Below are 19337 nucleotides of genomic sequence, written 5' to 3'. Positions count from 1 at the left end.
AATATTTTCAATAAATAGGCGAATACACATTAAAATATGATGTACCCCGTTTATAGACGATGTTCTGAATGGATATAATATATTATTTTTTTTAATGGCTGCCCTGTAAAGTTTGCAAAAGGTCACTTAAAGTAAATAGCCTTTCCAGCGTCGATATAGTATTATATAGACATTTTATAAAATAAAATCTGTTTGCAAATTAAGCGAGTAATGGATTATTGCAACTGTTTTTTTTACAGGATCAAAAGATTGAAGTTTCTTCTTTTGAATTTGTCACCAGGAAATTTGTGGAAAAGTTGAATGAAGAAGCTCCGTGCTGTCCACTGTGCCACAGGGGATTTGAGAGTCAACAGGAGGTTATTCATTATTTAATTTACCATCTACAAAAATAATAGCGTATTTTAGACAAAACAGTAAAAATAACTTATGGTGTTGGTGTTCCCATGAAAAACCAGCATAGCTGAAATGGAACATTGTGACCTTGTCATAATCAATCATAATACAAGTGGCTTGCAATCTAATATTTGCAGCATAACTTTTTTTTTGTGGGTACTTCAATTTTGTACTTTTTCTACTCTCCTTTGACACTGTTTAACTATTGATGAACTATGATTTTCTCTTGTGCTTTTGAATAAACGTCAGAATTAGGGTATATTTAAAACTGCAAAATGTTGTGAAAGGGTTGCTCCATATGAGCTGGTATAGAATGGCCGGTGGAGGAGGGACTACAGCTCTGGTTTGCCTGATCGGACTTGGTTCTCCCGGTCTACTAGCAAGCTAATAAACTAACATATTCTATCACCATCACAATGAGGAACTTCAGCCCTACGGGAAATTGGATACAACAAAATGTTTACCAACGTGTGGTAAATATTAGAGCATTAAATTATACGGCAAAGTTTCTTGAAAATGTACAAAAATTTTTTTGTACTTAGACGTACTTAAAACTTAACTTAAACTTACTAAACTTAAAACTTAAAAAAACGTACTTTGAACGACGTCACTAGTTCATATAAATCAACCAATGATAAGAGAGTTGTGGAAGATTTCCGGTTTACTTACCGTCAATGGACCAATCGGCAGAACTGACTGACAAGAAGCGGAAGAGAACTTGAGACTTGAGAGTAATTTCAGAAATACAAAGCTTTAAAAAATCATAGTGCTGATAATAAGTTTTATTAAAATATTTTTTTCGTGTATTTTTTAAAAACTTTGTTGTACAATTAAATGTTCTAATTTTTATCACGCGTAAGAAATAATTTTTTTTATCCGATTTCCCATAGGGCTGAACTTTCTCACTATAGTGCTAACAGCTATATCATGAGGCACATGGTTGATTAAAAAATAAAATTTATGATATTTTAAGAAAAAATCTGTGCCATTATAGTAAGCACTCCGATAAATTAATAATGTATACCTACCTACGTATGTAATTTTTTTTTCAGGTTTCCGATTTAATATCCGAGTTAGGTGATAAAATCCGCAACATACCGAAAAATCTGGACTCTGTAGCGACTAACCTCTCTCGTCAAATTGGAGTCCGTGATCAGCTGGTCAGCATGAGGCCACTGGACAAGAAGCTCAAGGCTCTCAAGAGTGCCGAAATACCGGCTATCGAGAAGGATCTTGATAAAACTGAAAAGGTTTTTTTTACATGAATTTTTTACTAGGAATGTAGAAATAATAAGGATGCAACAGAGTCCAGTGACAATTAGTATGATGAATATATGCGGAGAACCTTAACCCACACTTGATTACTTTACAAGGCATTAAAATAAAATCTCATCTAGCTTTAAGCATATAGTAGTGCCAGAACCACATGGTTTTGTAGCAGGACGGTCGACCACTACAAACCTTCTTTTATATGAGCATTTTATAATACAAGCCTTTAAATCACAATCTCAAGTCGATGCAATATATACAGACTTCTCTAAAGCCTTTGATAAAGTACACCATACTTTACTTGCAGCCAAATTAGAAGCACTAGGAATTTGTGGAACCATCTTAAACTGGCTCAAGAGTTATCTTAGCAGTAGGAGAATTGCTATAAATCTAAATGGCTATCTCTCTTATGAATTTACAGTTAGATCGGGGGTACCACAAGGTGCTCATCTTGGTCCATTTCTCTTTGTACTATTTATTAACGATCTACCCACACAATTTTCTAACGTAGAGTTCTTGCTATATGCTGATGATTTGAAGCTATTTAAAGAAATAAAATGCACAAATGACATACTTCACCTTCGAGGGAACATCGATATACTTCTTAAGTGATGCGAATCCAACCATTTTGTTTACCCACAAGGACCACCAGACTCCAACACATGTTCCAGTGTGAGTACAATAGGTCAAACTTTACCCACCATTCTCCCCTGGTAAGCATCCACAGAACAGCTAATAATGCTGAGCTGCTGGACTTGCTCCACACGACTCCTGCTGCTATCAAATTGGCTATCCTATCCATCGAATGGCCATCCCCTCAATTCTCCCTTTTTTAATATGTTTCTCTATTCATCTTCACTTTATTTCCTTTATTTTATTTCCTTTTTCTTTAGAATAAATTACATGTTCAGTGTAATAGTTATGATTTTATTTTTGTTATTTTCTAAAATACTTTATGTACTTTCAACTGTATATTGTAAGAGCCTTCTAAGCATTTATTAAATAAATAAATTAGGTATTCCTTGGCGTGCTCTGCTGACAGTTCATCGGTAGTTCATGTCTGATCTATGGAATTCAGTTTTCACTAGGAGTTAGCAGCCGGCAAATAGGCCTGGTGGGTATTTGTGCATGCCGTAAACTCCAGTTATGATATGAACACTGAATTAATTAACTAATAAATTAATAAAGTATTTTACTTTTTAATGTAGTAAATACAATTTTAAATCTAATAAACATTATCAAGCAGATACTCGTTCAAATACTCAGCGGACATATGTATTGAGAGTGCTGAAATTAAGATGTGAATTTTCCTTCAATTTATTAATTATTTTAATAACAGAAAAAAAACATCAACAATGTTTTGAGTTTGTCCAAATGTTTGCAGACAGGCTGGATTTCCTCCCCGGGAGTTATTTCGTAGTAGCTCTCGGGAAGTTGGCGTGGGTGCACATTTCGTCCTAGTCGTTAGCGATACCCAATGGTTTTTTCATGTTTTCAGCAGATAGATTTGAAATATTATCATCTTTGAATTAAATTATGGTTAATTAAAGCTATTCTTATAAATATTCCATTTTTCCCTTTTTAAATCTCTCATTTTTTTTAATGTGTAGTGACTACACAGCACCGTAACGCGCGGGTGTTTTTAGGACAGTAAGGGAAAGGTTAACTAGATTTTTTTAAGATATAACTATTATTTTTTAAATGTAAAGTCCATCGACAGTTTATAAGCCCTGTAAATACTTCAAACAAAACAAACAAACAAACAAACTATCACGCCGTTTCTCCGTAAAGGTAGGTAGAGAAGATAGAACGCCACATCAGTCTATCTTTGCATACAGATCTCGCTTCCTCTACATTCATAAATCTTCTCATGCACCCATGCCGATTATTACGACATTTAACATGTCCATATTCAAGTATTTGTTGGATTTGGTCACGCCATTTCTTTCTCAGCCTTCCTCTATTTCTGCATCCATCAACATTCCCATCGTAAATACTTTTAGCCGTTCCTTCGCTGTCCATTCCCTCTATATGTCTAAATTGACGCCGAGCTCCTTTCTTGATTTTGTCGATAATGCTCGTAAATACTTCGACTTCCATATTTCCAATTCCTAAATATTTTCCCATCTTTGTTGAGATTATTACACAAATCATTTAAATAAAATCTTAAGGATCTCCAAGAAGCCCTTGACTCGGTTGATGAACTGCAAATGTCTCTATCGGACCCAGAACGCAAGTTGGAGTCTGTGGCCTCCATGTTGCCAGACATGTCCATCCTGGATCAGGCTTCCCAAGAGATTATCACCTTAACTAAAGAGGTACGTTCTTTATTTTGCATTTCCTCTTCTCAAGATGTTAAGTTTATATTCAGTACCGATTTGGAAAACATTTTTTTGTCACAAGACTAGACAAGTAAATAAATGCAGTTTTATTACCATTGGAAATCGTGGAAAGACAGGAGTGTTGTCAAGTTGCGGAAGGTGTTGACCTCGCTCTTTTATGACATTGGTCGTAGGGAGTCAGAAAGGTTGATGCATGCCGCGGATTGGAGATTCTTACTGGATGTCGAAAATAAAATATGAAAATAAAGAATTATTTAAAAATATATATATACAGATGGCAATCATGAAGTTTTGCATTATAAATAAATTGTCTATGTTTTATGAATGTATGTATGTATGTGTATGCGCATGGATGTATGTACGTGTGTGTGTGTACATGTTTATATACAGAGTGTTCTTTATCCCTGTCACATCCAAAACCACGATGATCAGTGTGGGCAAGAAGACATATTAGTATATTAAAAATATATATAGAACAAAGAAAATTTTAAAAAATAAAATATCAAAACAAATGGTTGCTTACTTCTGCAGAGGAGAAGCGAGGGGAGCGCGGCCGTGCGTTTTTGGCGTATCAGACTCCCCCTCCCCTCCTCCTTGTTTCTCCCTTGCAGAAGTCAGAAACCATTTGCTTTTTTTGATATTATATTTTTGAAAATTTTATTCATTCTAAAAATTTATTTTTATGTGCCAATATGTCTTCTTGCTCATACTGATCATCGTGGTTTCAGATGTGACAAGGTTTAATAAACACCCTGTATGTGTGTATATATGTATATATATATATTATGTGTGTATATATGTGTATGTAAATGTATCATAATGTATATGTATCATAATGTGTATAGTTTATATTTGATTAGTCTGTGCTCTCTATTAATTTGCTAACTATTATCATTATTATTAGAATGAAATGGCCTAGCTTGGAACGGGTATGTACCCTTGTTAGCTGGGCAAAGTGAACGTAAAATTGTATTTTTGATAAAAGGTGCAAATAAATAAATTTTTTAAAAATAATAATAATTTGTAATTGCAATATGTTTATGAGTAAGAAAGCTTACTTATTTATTTATATTTTAATTACGGGTTACTTATTCTGATCGATACTCCAAATGCACGAACCACCTCCATTATCATTTTTTTTTTTGCTGTTTTAAAACTGGTTTATTGTTTAGATAGCAAAGTTGGAAGCGAAAATCGACGGCGGGGCGTTTGAATTAAACCTGGAAGACGCCACCAGCAAACAGGGTCAAGATCGGAAGGAAACCAATCGGTTGAGGGCTGCCATCAAAACTAACCAAACAAAACTCAACAACCACAGTAAAAAACTACAACTGGCCAGGAATAAGAACAATCAACTTAAAGAGGAGTCATTGAAAATACAAGCTAAGGTACCGTATTCAACTTAACTTAAATTCTTTCACCCTTACTGTCAATTAGGGTGGCCCGATAAATTTTTTCCAAATTTCGAAATGAAAGGGGTCTAAAAAGTTGCCCTTTAGATTACTCGGAATGCAAAAAATAGCAAAAAAAATATTCGATACTACCTTTGGCCCTCAACCAGAGCTTAAATTTTTCGAAAAAGTTGATTTTTTGCGCTAAACCGGCCGTCATTTCGTATTTATGTAAGAAAATCAATCCAATTGAATTTTGTAATGTGTATCAAACCTTTTTAATAAGCATCTAAGGGCGTGAGTTGCACTTTGTTTTGTAATAAATGGGTAGCATTGTTTTAATGAGCCTTTGTTTTCGTCAATATTAGCCAGGCGCTCAACAGAATCAGTTCCGCAAAGTGTAAACTTTTTGCATTTCGGTAGTTTTAAAACGTGTTCGAATTTGTAATGAGATTAATTTATATCTTTACTAATAAAAAAATGTTTTATCAATAAAGATAATTAGCAAAATGTTCAGACAGTGATAAACTTCAAACCTCGGTTGAGGGCCAAAAGTAGTATGGAATATTTTTTTTTACGTTCAATGTGATCCAAAATGCATCTTTTTAGACACCTTTCACTTTGATGTCTAAAAAAATAAAAAACTTCATACATCATCGGCCCACTCTACTGTCCATGTTTCCGCCCCATTTAAAAAATAATAAAAGACTTGATGTTACTGTTACTTAAATTTAAAAACATCTTCAATGATTTACCACTGATTGCCTCTATGTGATCATGAAATGTCAGGGTGCTCATAAATCTAACACCCAGATCCTTAACATTTGATGTTCGTATCAGATTCTGGTCATTCATTTAGTAGCGAAAAATTTGAGTTTTTTGGGCCCTAGTGAAAGACATGACCGAACACTTGGAAACATTAAACCTAAGTTTGTTATGCCTTCCCCATTCACATATATTAGATATATCCGCTTGGAGAAGACGAAAATCGTCCAAAGTTGTCACCTTTAAGAAAAGTTTAAGTCATTCGCAAATAACAGAAAATGCGAGTTCAAAATTACAATTTATATATTATTAACGAAAATGGAGAACAACAATGGACCCATGTTAGAGCCTTGCGGGACACCTGAGAAAGTACAGAAACACTCTGATGCAAAAATACCATAGGAGACGTATTAGCTTCTATTTTCGGAATCTTAAAAATAATAATAAATAATGAGCGTGGGTTAAATGCTGTCAAAATACGATTACTCGGGTGAATGTGTGGTAAAACGATGTATGATAGGTGCACAAATGTCGAGATCCGTGAACTATGTAAGGCTGAGACTTTCTTTATAGACAGAATCAAGAAAGGGGTGCTGCGTTGCTTTGGACATGGAGAGCGAATGGACAGCGAAAGAACGAAAGGCTAAAAGGATCTACGATGCGGATGTTGTTGGATGCAAAAAATGAGGAAGACCGAGAAAGACATTGCACGATCAAGTCCATCAAATACTTGAAGATGGACATGTCAAGAGTAGGAATAATCGGCATGCGTGCATGAGAAGATGTATGAATGTAGAGGAAGCGAGGAATGTATGCAAAGACAGAGTGATATGCCGTTCTATCCTCTCTGCTCACCCCTACGGAGAAACGGCGTGATGGTTTGTTTATTGTTTGTTGTATATATGGTATATAACAGTCATCAGCATTTTTAATATATAAGTTCCCCAAATCGAACCTGAGACCTCAACATGGCAGGCAACTGCTCTAAGCGCTGGAGCATGAAACGTACGATAATAATAATCAACATATACTTATATAGTTAAATGAAATAAAGCAATGCTTTCAGATACAAGAAGTGTACGCTCTGCAAACCCAGCAAGAGGGTTGTGAGAAGGATAAAGAAAAGGCTGAGCTGGACTTGAAATCTTTGGCTGAAGTGTCCCATATACTGGAAACGGAATTGCAGATCACAGAGAAGAAAAAGAACTCCACTGCCAGTGAAAACCGGTAAAATTTGAAGTACTATTGGATGTAGTTATGCAGAAAGCGTCCAACCCTCAAAATGCTACAAATGCGTATTGCCGGTTTCGATAGCATATTACGATATCTTTATGTGCTGATAACGTCCAAACTCTAAATGCCATACTTTTTTGCCAATTAAAGAAATTTCTAACCCGCATCATGGCTATCACTGTTAAATTAACTTAAAAAACGTCCAAGTGGTTTGACAGTTTTCTGCGGCTCTTTTTTTATTTTTTATTTCTTTGATTGGCGAAAAAGTATAGCACTTGGAGCTTGGACGTTTTCAGCACATAAAGATATCGTAGTATGCTATCGAAACCAGCATTAAACTCATTTTTAGCATTTTGAGGGTTGGACGCTTTCTGCATAACTTCGTCCAATTCGACCAAATGATTTAATACCTCGCATTGTTTGTGGAAATTTAAAATAAGTAAAAAAATAACTTATTTTATTTTTTGTTTTGTTCACCATTTTGTGAAAACGACTTAAATTATATGGTTATGGTATTTGTTACAATCAATATTGTGTTAAGTTTCCGCAAACCAAGTTTTGTAAAATTTCCATTGAAAATAAACATAAAAAATGGGATTTTTCCATAAAAAAATATTAAAGCGTCCCTATAAATAATTGATTTCTTATAGAATCACTTTAAATACTGTTTTTTACAAGTTTAAGGATATTAAAACATCAGGTAAGTATTTTTTATTTGGGGACAGATATAATATAATGAAATCTAGTTTTTGAAACAGACTAAAATTTAAATATCTTACCTCCGTGTGTATTATGAATTATCGCTGATACGCTGTGGTGGATTCAACACTCAATGCTGATAAGGGAATAATGATCAATTTCAGGTTACAGGAAGACAACAAACAAAAAGATGTTAACATCTTCGAAAAGAACTATAACATAATTCTGGGTTATAACAAAGAGATACAAAAGCACGAAGCTAAAAATGTGAAAAATCAACTAGAACAACTTAAGGAACCGATAAAACAACTACACGTTGCTAGAGAACAACTTAAAACCAATATTCAGACCGACACTAACTTAGCCGGCATTCTCAAAGATGAGCTTTCCAATCAAGAGGTTAGAAATTACCTGTATTATGATACTATGTATTTAATTGTTAACTGTTTTTATGTATATTTGTTCATTTGCCGTCACGGGATTTATCCCAAGTTTACTATAGACAGGATTATCATTATAATGAAGAATACAGTTCTGTGTGTGAAATACAACCAGATGCCTAAATGTTTGTAACTTAACCCCTAAAGATTTCATCTGAAGAGAGCAATTCCTTAACAATGGCGAAGGAAACAACTTAAAAAATTGTGGAAATTAATTAGTTTTATTTCGATGCATATTTTATTTATTGTTTTTATTATTTTTAAAATAATGAATGTATTTTTTACAATAATTTAATTTTAATAGTTTATATTGTTAATTTTATTTAAATTCGTATTTAATTATTGTTTACATGTGTATGTAAGATGCATTTTATATTTATTTATTTATATATGGCATTTCTGCTATTTACATATATGTGGTTTAAAGAGTGCTTGAAAAAAAATTGAGTGTGATTTATTAATATACTATACACATTATAAATTACTTGAAATACATGCGTATTTTAAAGTAATTTAATTTACAATAAGTTTCCAATAAAATAACAAAATACTTAAATCAATCAAATTATAACTATTCTAACCCGATCTCCTGAAATTGATTTGCTCTTTTTGATAAGAATATGTATATTAATAAATTATGTAATTTTTTACAGTAATCTAATTTCAATTATTTATATTATTAATTTTATTTAAATATGTATTTTATTGGTGTGTGTGTGTATGTAATTGATATTCATCAAAATAAGTTGTGTTTTTTTTTATTTGAATATATATCTGTGTATTATGTATTATTTTTCATTGTTTATAAACCAAATAAATAAATAAATTCGATAGAATAGTGAATGTTACAGTGTGTAAAATTGCCACTTAAACCAGCAAATGACAGGTCGTAAGCCCTCTAAATGCCTAGATTTTCACATTCCCAAGATATAGGTTTGTTAGAACCAGATCCCTAGATTACAAACCCATTTGACCCAATTACCCAACCACCCTCTGTGGAAAACGTAACCAGCGTGATTCCCGAAGTAGCGGGTGATATGACTAAACTTAGAGATTCCAAAAATAAGTCTGGCTGCGGCGTTTAATACAGACTGTAGGCGAATCATTTTGCTCATTGATCCTTCTTACAAATGTTCTCCATTTCTATTGTAACATAAACGTAGGTCAATCTTGTATAATCCACGTTAGTTTTGAGTTATACGTTGACGAGTTTTGAGGTTCTCGTTGTCAATTTATAAACATAAAAATTGAATGTTTTTGTGATTGTGATTTTTCAGCTAAACAAGCGGGATTTAGTTGACAATATGAACCAAAGGCAGTATGAAGCAGAACAAAAACAACTCAGATTGGTTATTAAGGAGGTTGATGACAAGATTGGAGAGTTGGACTACGCGAGTATAGCCCAGGAGAGACAAAAATTACTCAGAAAACAAAATGACATAATTAACGAGAAAGCGCAAACAGAGGGAATCATAAAGAATTTACAGGTACCAAAATAATAAAATAAGTAAATTAAAATTAAATATTAAAATTAATATGTTTAAAAAATTATAAATAATTGCTTGTTGACTTTTTTCCCTATTTTACAAAATTTTATATCATTTGTAAATACAATGTTTTTTTATTAATTTTTGCATTTTTATAATTCAACTATGAATTTCGAAAGGGATAAATGTGAAAGAAGATATTCTGAATCAGATAGAAGAATTTGTGCATCTGCTTTAGGGATGGAAAGACTGATAAAGATATTGAAGGGAGGGTGAGTGCCGGGATCAGGATGAACGGTGGACTTAAATCATCCTTGGCAAACAAATGTTTGTCACAAGAAGCAAAATAAGCAGTTCACAGTGGAGTTCTGGTCCTGACTCTCATATTTGGGAGCGAAATATGGACTTGGAAAAACAAGGATGAAAGTAGGCTGAATGCTTTCAAAATGCAATCTCTCAGGCAAATGCGTGGTAAAACAATGTACCATAGGTGCATAAATTTATATTACATGTTAAAGACAATTTGTGCCAACAATGTTTTGAATATGTCCAGATGCATAGAATTAAGAATAGTCCAGAAACCGCATACGCGCATCAAACAGAAGGCGACTAAACTACTCTTAAAAGTTTATTTTGTAAACGTCGCTTAGTACGCAGCTCCCGATTTGAATTCAACTATGCCGTGTAGTGTCGTTTTAAAGTGTTGAAATATTGCTGGGATCTTTAAGAGACAGGATGAGATCACATTTATTTATTACTTAAATTATTTTTCCATCTGTCAGATTGTCAAAGAAAACAAGATGGACTTTTCGTTAGTGGTGCCAAGGTAGTAATTTTTTTACGCTACTTTGCTCATCTAATGAGAGAACTAATAAAAATTGGGCCTCGGATTAAACAACGCCGAGGTGGACATCTTACCGACATTATCTTTAAAACATAAAAATTATTTAATATGATATAAAAATAGCCGTTTCATGTAAAATAAAATTTGTTCTTATTTTAAGTTGATTAATTCAATTACTCTTATTAAATGACACTTTACTTATCTACTCTTTTGTGTCGATCAATGTTTCCGCATGCACAAGAAAATTTTAGAGAAATTAACAAATTGCTTTTTTTTTACCTTACATTTGTGTTATGATTATATTTTTTCCCATCTGGCAGCATTACGCGGCGAATTCACGAATGCGCGCGGCGAAAGTGGGGCAAAGGGGGGGATTTTTGGACACAGTTCAATTCTATGCTCCTTCTGCAGACAGACTGTATTTCAGATCATGTAAATTCAGATCATAATACTCCCAGGGAGTTATTATGATCTGAATTTTTGAGAATGGAATATTGAAGGACAGGTTAAGGACTGTATGCCTAGACTTCCATATTTGCTTCTCAAAAATGTTTTCCCTCTCTGTTGCAATAAATTTAGAACAAGTTATACCGTTTTAAAAATAAAATATTTCCATTTTGGGGTTATTTGGAAAAAAAAATGGTACTTTGTCTTGTTTTCTAGTATAAACAATACCTATGTATTTTGACGATGTTTCCATAATTTAAGCATATTTTATCAAATAAAAAAGTTATCAACTTTGGGTGGCCAAAGTTTTAACCACTACGGGTGACCTGCTTTTTAAGTTTTTAGCGGTGGTCTACTTACACTGAAAGTTGTAATTAAAAGCCAAAAATAAGTTTAAATAATAATAAAACAATAACATCAATTCAATATCAAGCTATTTTAATAACAGCAATTAATGATGAATCATGCAAATATATAAATAGTATATTAATAAAACAAAATGTTCTTTTTATTTTAGTTTTATTAACACTAGCAATATGCTTATTACTAGCTTTGCAATTCGCAAATATAACCTATTTTTGTAGTATCAGATGGCGCGATGTAAACATGACGTTGCATGTTAATTTCAGCAAGCTTACCATAATTTGATTCACAGTTATTTGCAAACATGCTGCCAAATGCTCTTCTGTCAAATGAGGGTGATTTTTAAATTCACAGAGGAAAGTGAATCCAAATAAAGTTGTCAAATATGCCGCACATCTCCACAAACATGGATAGTTTTCCTCACAAAGTAAATTTCTATAAAAAAAAAAGACAGTCAGGCGACTAAGAATGGATACGCGGTCGACGCTTTGACCACCCATTTACTATAGTATTAATTCTCAATACAAAAACTTTGATTATGTTGGTAGGATTTCGTTAAGGAAGCAAAGGCCGAACTGCGTCAGTCTAAGTACCGAGATGTTTATGAGGATTACAAGAAAAAGTTTTGTGAACTTATTCTTATGAAGGCTGCCGATAAAGACTTGAAGGACTACTCTGTGGCTATGGATTTGTGTCTCATGAAATTCCACAAAGAGAAAATGTCTAAAATCAACAATATAATCAGGTAATATTTGCATATCGCCCTTAAGGTACAAAATGGCACTGTATTAGTTATCCATAATAATAAAACATATTTATTTGTGCACCTTACAATGAACTATGTTCTAACTGCATGGACCCTTTATTCTGTGCTGAGTTTGGACATATGCAAAAAATTATTTTCTTTCAAAGGTTTTCTTGCTTTTTTGTCATTTTCTAGAAATGCCATGATATGTTTGTGTTCTTTAATATAAAAATATCTAATTTTACAAAATATTAGGTTTTAACATAAGTTGTGTCCATTTTTTCTAAATTTAAACACTGAATATTTTTTAATATACACATACTTATAAATTAATATTGATAACCTTACCTTCTATGTAACAAAAGTTATCCAAATACGCTGATATTGGAGTATCAATGCAGTGCCTTATGCACCACTGAGTGGGAATAGAGAAATGATGTTGATGACTATCCTCATTCTTTCTGCACCTAATGGTCCTCGCGCCGTGGCATCAGAACACCAATTGCAGCGTATTTCGATTATTTGAAACAACTTCGATCAATGCCGCCTTGTATCGATATTTTTGTTTCATATCGACATTGTATCATTTGTTTAATATTGAAACCAGGGGTGGTATTCTGAATCATCTCTACTCCACTCTAGGGAATTGAGAAGATTCAGAATACCACCACAGGTGGCGTTTTATGCAATGCTGCCGATGAGTCAAAGAAGAAATATATTTTTAATGGAATTATCGGGTTAATTATCTTTTGGTTTGCAGAGACATGTGGAGGAATATATACAGAGGAAATGACATAGACTACATAGAAATTAAAACTGATGAGAATGCCGATACAGCTAGTGGGAACAAGAGGGTGTACAATTACAGGTAACATTATAAACTAACGTTAGTAAATATTAACAATATTTTAAGTTTGTCCAAATTTTTGTAGACAAGTACTGGATTCAACTCCCTGGGGAGGTGTTTATATTGACATATTACAACAGAGATGAAGAACATTTAAGAGAAGGTAATATAGAAGTCTAGGCATCTACAGGGCTTATGACCTGTCAATGGCTCTTTAACTTCACATACATCAACAGGTGAAAGAGTTGAAGGAATATAGATGTTCAAATATGGGCAGAATGGTGAATGTTACACAGTAAAGTGGCCACTTAAACCAGCCATTGACCGGTCATAAGCCCTGTAGATGCCTAGACTGGCGGCCTCCGTGGTGTAGTGATCAAGACGCTTGACTCACGCACGGAAGGTTCCGGGTTCGATTCCCGGTGAGAACACAAAAAATAAAATGTGATTTTTCTCAAGCCTGGGTGCTCTGTGACGTAATTCACCACTGTAATTAGGCCTCCTGGCCTGTTGTGGTGCAAAAAAAAAAATGTAAAAAAAAAACTTCTATATTACCTTCTCTTAAATGTTCCTTATCTCTGTTGTAATATGTTAGTAAATATTAGTATATAACTGCTTACCGACTTTTTATGCCTACCGGATTTGAGACGTACCCTTACCCCCTACGACGTATCTCCTCATCAGGAATGCGCCAATGTACTCGATGCGCCAACATGCAACCTTCCTTTGCAAAACGATTCAAAAATTCAGTGCTCCGGTGCGAGCATTCTGGGCACCCACCTCGCACACATCGTAACCAAGCTATTAAATTATCTATCCTCTCCATCAAATGGCCATCCCCTCAATCCTCCTCTTTTTGATTTCCATTAATCTTTACTTATTTCTTTTTTTTATATTTATTAACATATTAGTGAAATAATTATGATTGTATTTTACGTCAACTGCTAATAATGATAAATCATTATTTTCAGGGTGGTACAGAAAAGAAAAGATATAGAGATTGACATGAGAGGGCGCTGCAGTGCCGGGCAGAAGGTGTTAGCTTGTCTCATCATTAGAATGGCCTTAGCTGAAACATTCAGTAACAGGTTTGTTCCGCTGTTATTTATATTTAAAAAGTCCTCTGGTGCTTGGTGGTTGGGAAAAAATGAATGTTCAAATATAGGCAGAATACTAAATTAACAATATTTTGAGTTTGTCCAAATTTTTGTAGACAAGGACTGGACTCAACTCTTCGGGGAGCTGATAACATTAACATATTACAACAGAGATGAAGAACATTTCAGAGAAGGTAATATAGAAGTCTAAAAAAAATGTGGACAAACTCAAAATATTGTTGATAAATTCACCTGGTCCATGAAGAAGTATAGAAATTGAAAAAATAAAATTTTCAGGTGTTGCCTAGTATGTAGGTGAAATAATTCAATCACACGAATCTCACCCGCATAAATAAAGGTTTCAGCTCTTTAACTTCACAAACATCAACAGATGAAAGAATTGAAGGAATATAGTTGTTCAAATAAGGGCAGAATGGTAAATGTTACACAGTGTGTAAAGTGGCCACTTAAACCAGCCAATGACAGGTCATAAGCCCTGTAGATGCCTAGACTTCTATATTACCTTCTCTGAAATGTTCTTCATCTCTGTTGTAATATGTTAAGAATACTAAATGTTAAATAGTGTGTAAGTGGCCACTTAAACCAGCCAATGACAGGTAATAAGCCGTGTACATGCCTAGACTTCCGTATTCCCCTCATAAAAAAAAATCCTTCTCTATTATTAATTTTATTTTATATTATTTATTTGGATAACCAACAGCTATAAATATCTTATATATATATAACAAAACAAATAAGCCAATTACAGGTTTTCACAAGTAGCATCACAGTAAGTTAAAAAAGATTCTCGAATATAAAATGAACAGTAATTTAATGTAAATTCAAAAGAAAAGAAAAAAAAACTGCGAATTATTTCAAAAGCAAACGCCGTACGTCATTAAGATTATTTGCAAATAAATCTATGTTAAATGATTTATTTATTACATTAAAATTATTAAAAGTTCGCCATAAATATGAATTTTGCCTATAATTAGATGAAACAAGAGGTATGTGAAGAAGAGGGTTATTTCTTAAAACTTTAGAAGGAACATTGATAGAAAGTTTGCATAGTAGTTCAGGACAGTCGATTGAACCAGAGGCAATTTTTAGTAAATAAATTATATCCGTTATTTCACGACGTTTTTGCAGAGGCAATAGGTAATGTTTTTTACATATATGAATATACTTGTCGGATTTAAACTCAAGTTTCAACCGGAAACACGTGAACTTTACGAATTTTTTTTGAATATTTTTAATGCACATTGCACATAGGATTTCATATTTGTGATGCATATTCTAAGTTGCTTCGCACTAATGTACAGTAAAGGATTTTAAGTGTCTTTGCCATAGTGAACGACGTAACATATTATATATTTTTAAATTGTTTATATTTTTAATAAGGAATGAGGAACTTCAGCCCTTCGGAAAATTGGATACAAAAAATGTTTTCTTGCGCGGGGTAAAAATTTGAGCATAAAATGTACGGAAAAAATAATAAAAAATATTTCAATAAAAACGCACTACTTAGACTGACGTCACTGGTTCATATGAATCAACCTATGATCTGAGAGCTATGGAAGATTTCAGCGGAGTTATTTCAGAAATACAAAACTTTAAAAAATCATAGCGCTGATAATATGATAAATAAAAATTGAAAAAAAAAAATTGACTTTTGATTTAATAGTCAAATAAATAAAGAATTTTAAAAAAACCACTGAACTTCCTCATTGTCACTTTAATCTTTAATTTGGTTACTAGCCTTAATCTTGGCAGAATGAATTAATATTTTTTTACCATTAGCACTTTTATTTATTTATTTTTGCACCACAACAGGCCAGGAGGCCCAATTACAGTGGTGAATTACATCGCAGAACACCCAGGCTTGAGAAAAATCACATTAAAATTTTTGTGTTCTCACCGGGAATCGAACCCGGAACCTTTCGTGTGTGAGTCAAGCGTCTTGACCACTACACCACGGAGGCCGTATGATGTAATAACTTATATTTATTTTGACCAATTAGTGCTTTCACTCTCTAATGGGCATCTATATGTAAATATAAGCTATTACATCATTACAATGGAATTCCATCAAGAATTGTCAATAAATAATATAAATAAAATAAGCACTTTAGTTCAAATATTTGAGGGCGTTGGAAGCAAAGATAGCAAACTCCCGTTTTGGTGTTTTCGAGAAAAATAACAAAAACTGCTACACTAATGCCAAAGAGAGTCTTTATGTTAGAAATTCACTAAACTTAAACTTTAAGGTACTAATAAATTAGCTTTAATGGAAACACAAATTCAAAAAACTTTCTTAATATTTGTATGGCACGGCCATTTTGAAAATTTAAATCTCAAGCCGAAATTGGCCGAATAAAATAGCTGATGGATATTGCTTTGTTTGCTTCCAAACACTATTTTCAAACCATCAGAAGTATGATTTTAAACTACATTTGCAACTCGACTCATGATTTTTATAAAAAATAAAGTTGATGGAACTACAGAATGACATCATAACTGAGGTTGCTATCTTTGCTTCCCATGCCCTCATTTTAAATAATAATTAGATATCTAACTCAAACAAATTCAATTAAGCTTGTTCATTAAAAAAAATTAACAACTTTAGCAATTAGTTTACGAACAATATCTAAACTGAATTTGATAATGTCCTAACAATACGAAACGCGTCACACTATACACTCTTGTATATTTAAAAAATAAAAGTTGAATCGAATCCAATAAAAGTATTTTATTTTGGATACCTGACTAAACTTTAATATCTAAACTTAACAAACTGTGATTATTATTAGAGATACCACGAATGCTGATTTGGCCGAATACCGAATATTCGGCGATACTCTTGGCTCTCGGAAAGATGTGTGCATTTCGCGCATGATAGGTCATGATAGGTCCTGTCTCATTGCGGTGCGTGCAGAGGTGACGAGGCAGGCGTATTTGTGTAATTTGCAAGTAGATCATGTCACGACACGCGTTATTTGTTCATTATTACATTATATTGTCTTACTACTAGTCCTTATTATAATTATTAGTAATTATTTGTTAATTGTACATCATGGGAAAAGCTAATTGTTTGCTACCAACAAATGCTGAAAAAATTGTTTAGATTCATCACAACTTACCACTTATAGATTTTGGGCGTTACTTATAAATCGGGTATAAAGTTAAGCTTGAGAATAGTGGTAGAATAATGATGGTATAGCAAAAAGTATTACTTATAAACCTCGCATAGAGTCAAACTCGGTTTTAATCTGGGATAGCAACCATAGAAACTTATACCTGCACATTATGTGGTTTAACGCTGAAATAAGCATGTGTTCTGTCAAAAGTCACATTTTTCGGTAATCAAAATGGATAGTTTATCAGATTTTTTTTCAATTTTAAAGTCTTGCCACCTTCTCAATGCGATTCAAGTGATTTTTAATAATTTGTTTAAATAATATCTGAAATGTTTTATTTAATTGTGATAAAAAAAGAAACACGAATAAACTAAAGAACTTGTTTTTACGTTCTTCTCTTCTTCCCAATTTTGATTTCTTTTTCTAACGGTTTTCTCCATTACACTGACAGTAGTCTCAATCACAGATTATGTCTCAATTTTACTTTGACGTTTGTTTTTGTTTGTTGTTGTTATAAAAGTGACTGCGCACGCGCACATATCAGTGTTGAACTGTTTAAAAAAAATTAAGCATGGAATAACCTGCGAATGGTTATTCCATGTCATAAATATTATTATTAGTAGGGTTTTTTATATCGGTTATAAATATTTAAACTGGGTATAGTTATTTCTTAATGTAAACCTGGTATAAGGAAATCTAATAAGTAAGGCCCTTTGAGTATTAAACTAATAATTTGTGATTCAAATAGATACATTTTTGAGGAATATGTGTGTTTTTTTCATGTTTCGGTATTCAGCCAAATAGTACGCAGTATTCAGCCGAATACCGAATATTTAAGAAAGTAGCCGAAGATTCGTGGTATCTCTAATTATTATACCAGGGTCTCATATATTGTTTATTGTTTGTGAACCATTTTAAATAAAATAAAATATTGGATTAAATTTCCAGATTTGGCGTTTTAGCTCTGGATGAACCCACTACCAATTTAGATAAAGAGAATGTAACAAGTTTGTGTAATGCCCTCGGAGATATGGTACTGACCAGAATGAAACAGAAGAACTTCATGTTTATCATCATCACCCACGATGCCGAGTTCCTCACATCCCTGGGAAGGATCGACAAGCTGACTCATTATTACAAAGTCACCAGGAACCAAGAGGGCCGTTCCAGAATCGACAGACTACGCATGACCTAATTCTGCCTCTAAATTCAGAATGAACAATGTAAGTTTGTTTTACATTTCAAAAAATCATCATTTTGTAATAATCAACAATATGTAGTTTGAGTACCTATGTCAAATTAATGTTTGTAGTAGTGATGCATCCGATACAGATTTATCGGCGATATTTTTCTTTTGTGGCCCCAAAAGTGTTCAATATCCTGGATAAACACATATCAAGTTCTTCTAAACAAAAGCCGTCTTCAGGAGAAATATTCAAAATTCGTTTTGACTCTACATCTCCAAACCGACGCAGCACCTCTTTCTTGAGTTTGTTGATAATGCTAGTCTTAACCTTACATAGTGCACAGATCTCGACATTTGTGCACCTATCATACATCATTTTGTCACACACCCACCTGAAAGATCACATTTTGACAGCATTAAGCGCTCAGCGTTTTAAAATGGCAAAATTGTATAAATTCCTTCATTTTTATCAGACTACAGCCTTAGCATTAATGAATGACTTCTCAGATGGCAATTATTATTTTTTAATTTTTTTAATATTTTGGTTATCTAAAGAAAAAATGCAAAAAGTTTGACAAATTACAAGGCGCAGCGCATTTTTTGTCCATTTGTGTATATCACAATATCTTATTCTTCATATATCAATGAACGT

General features: G+C 33.1%; 1 protein-coding gene across 1 annotated transcript in view; it reads left to right on the top strand.

Moving 5' to 3' along the window:
* Window positions 1–19337, top strand: part of LOC148280240 (DNA repair protein RAD50-like) — a 31071-nt gene that overhangs the window by 10506 nt on the left and 1228 nt on the right. The window contains exons 12-22 of the mRNA XM_088228691.1: window positions 240–356; window positions 1446–1643; window positions 3834–3980; window positions 5177–5392; window positions 7227–7387; window positions 8257–8491; window positions 9810–10019; window positions 12222–12418; window positions 13179–13286; window positions 14237–14353; window positions 18448–18722. Of these exons, the coding sequence (XP_088084817.1) occupies window positions 240–356; window positions 1446–1643; window positions 3834–3980; window positions 5177–5392; window positions 7227–7387; window positions 8257–8491; window positions 9810–10019; window positions 12222–12418; window positions 13179–13286; window positions 14237–14353; window positions 18448–18694 (1953 nt within the window). The 3' untranslated portion in view covers window positions 18695–18722. The remainder of the gene's footprint in view (window positions 1–239; window positions 357–1445; window positions 1644–3833; window positions 3981–5176; window positions 5393–7226; window positions 7388–8256; window positions 8492–9809; window positions 10020–12221; window positions 12419–13178; window positions 13287–14236; window positions 14354–18447; window positions 18723–19337) is intronic.

The sequence above is a fragment of the Micrasema longulum genome, unplaced genomic scaffold, assembly GCF_059751315.1.
Source record: "Micrasema longulum isolate JH-2025_06_02 unplaced genomic scaffold, ASM5975131v1 h1tg000604l, whole genome shotgun sequence".
NCBI classification, from domain to species: domain Eukaryota; kingdom Metazoa; phylum Arthropoda; class Insecta; order Trichoptera; family Brachycentridae; genus Micrasema; species Micrasema longulum.
This window is presented reverse-complemented; position numbering and strand designations above follow the sequence as displayed.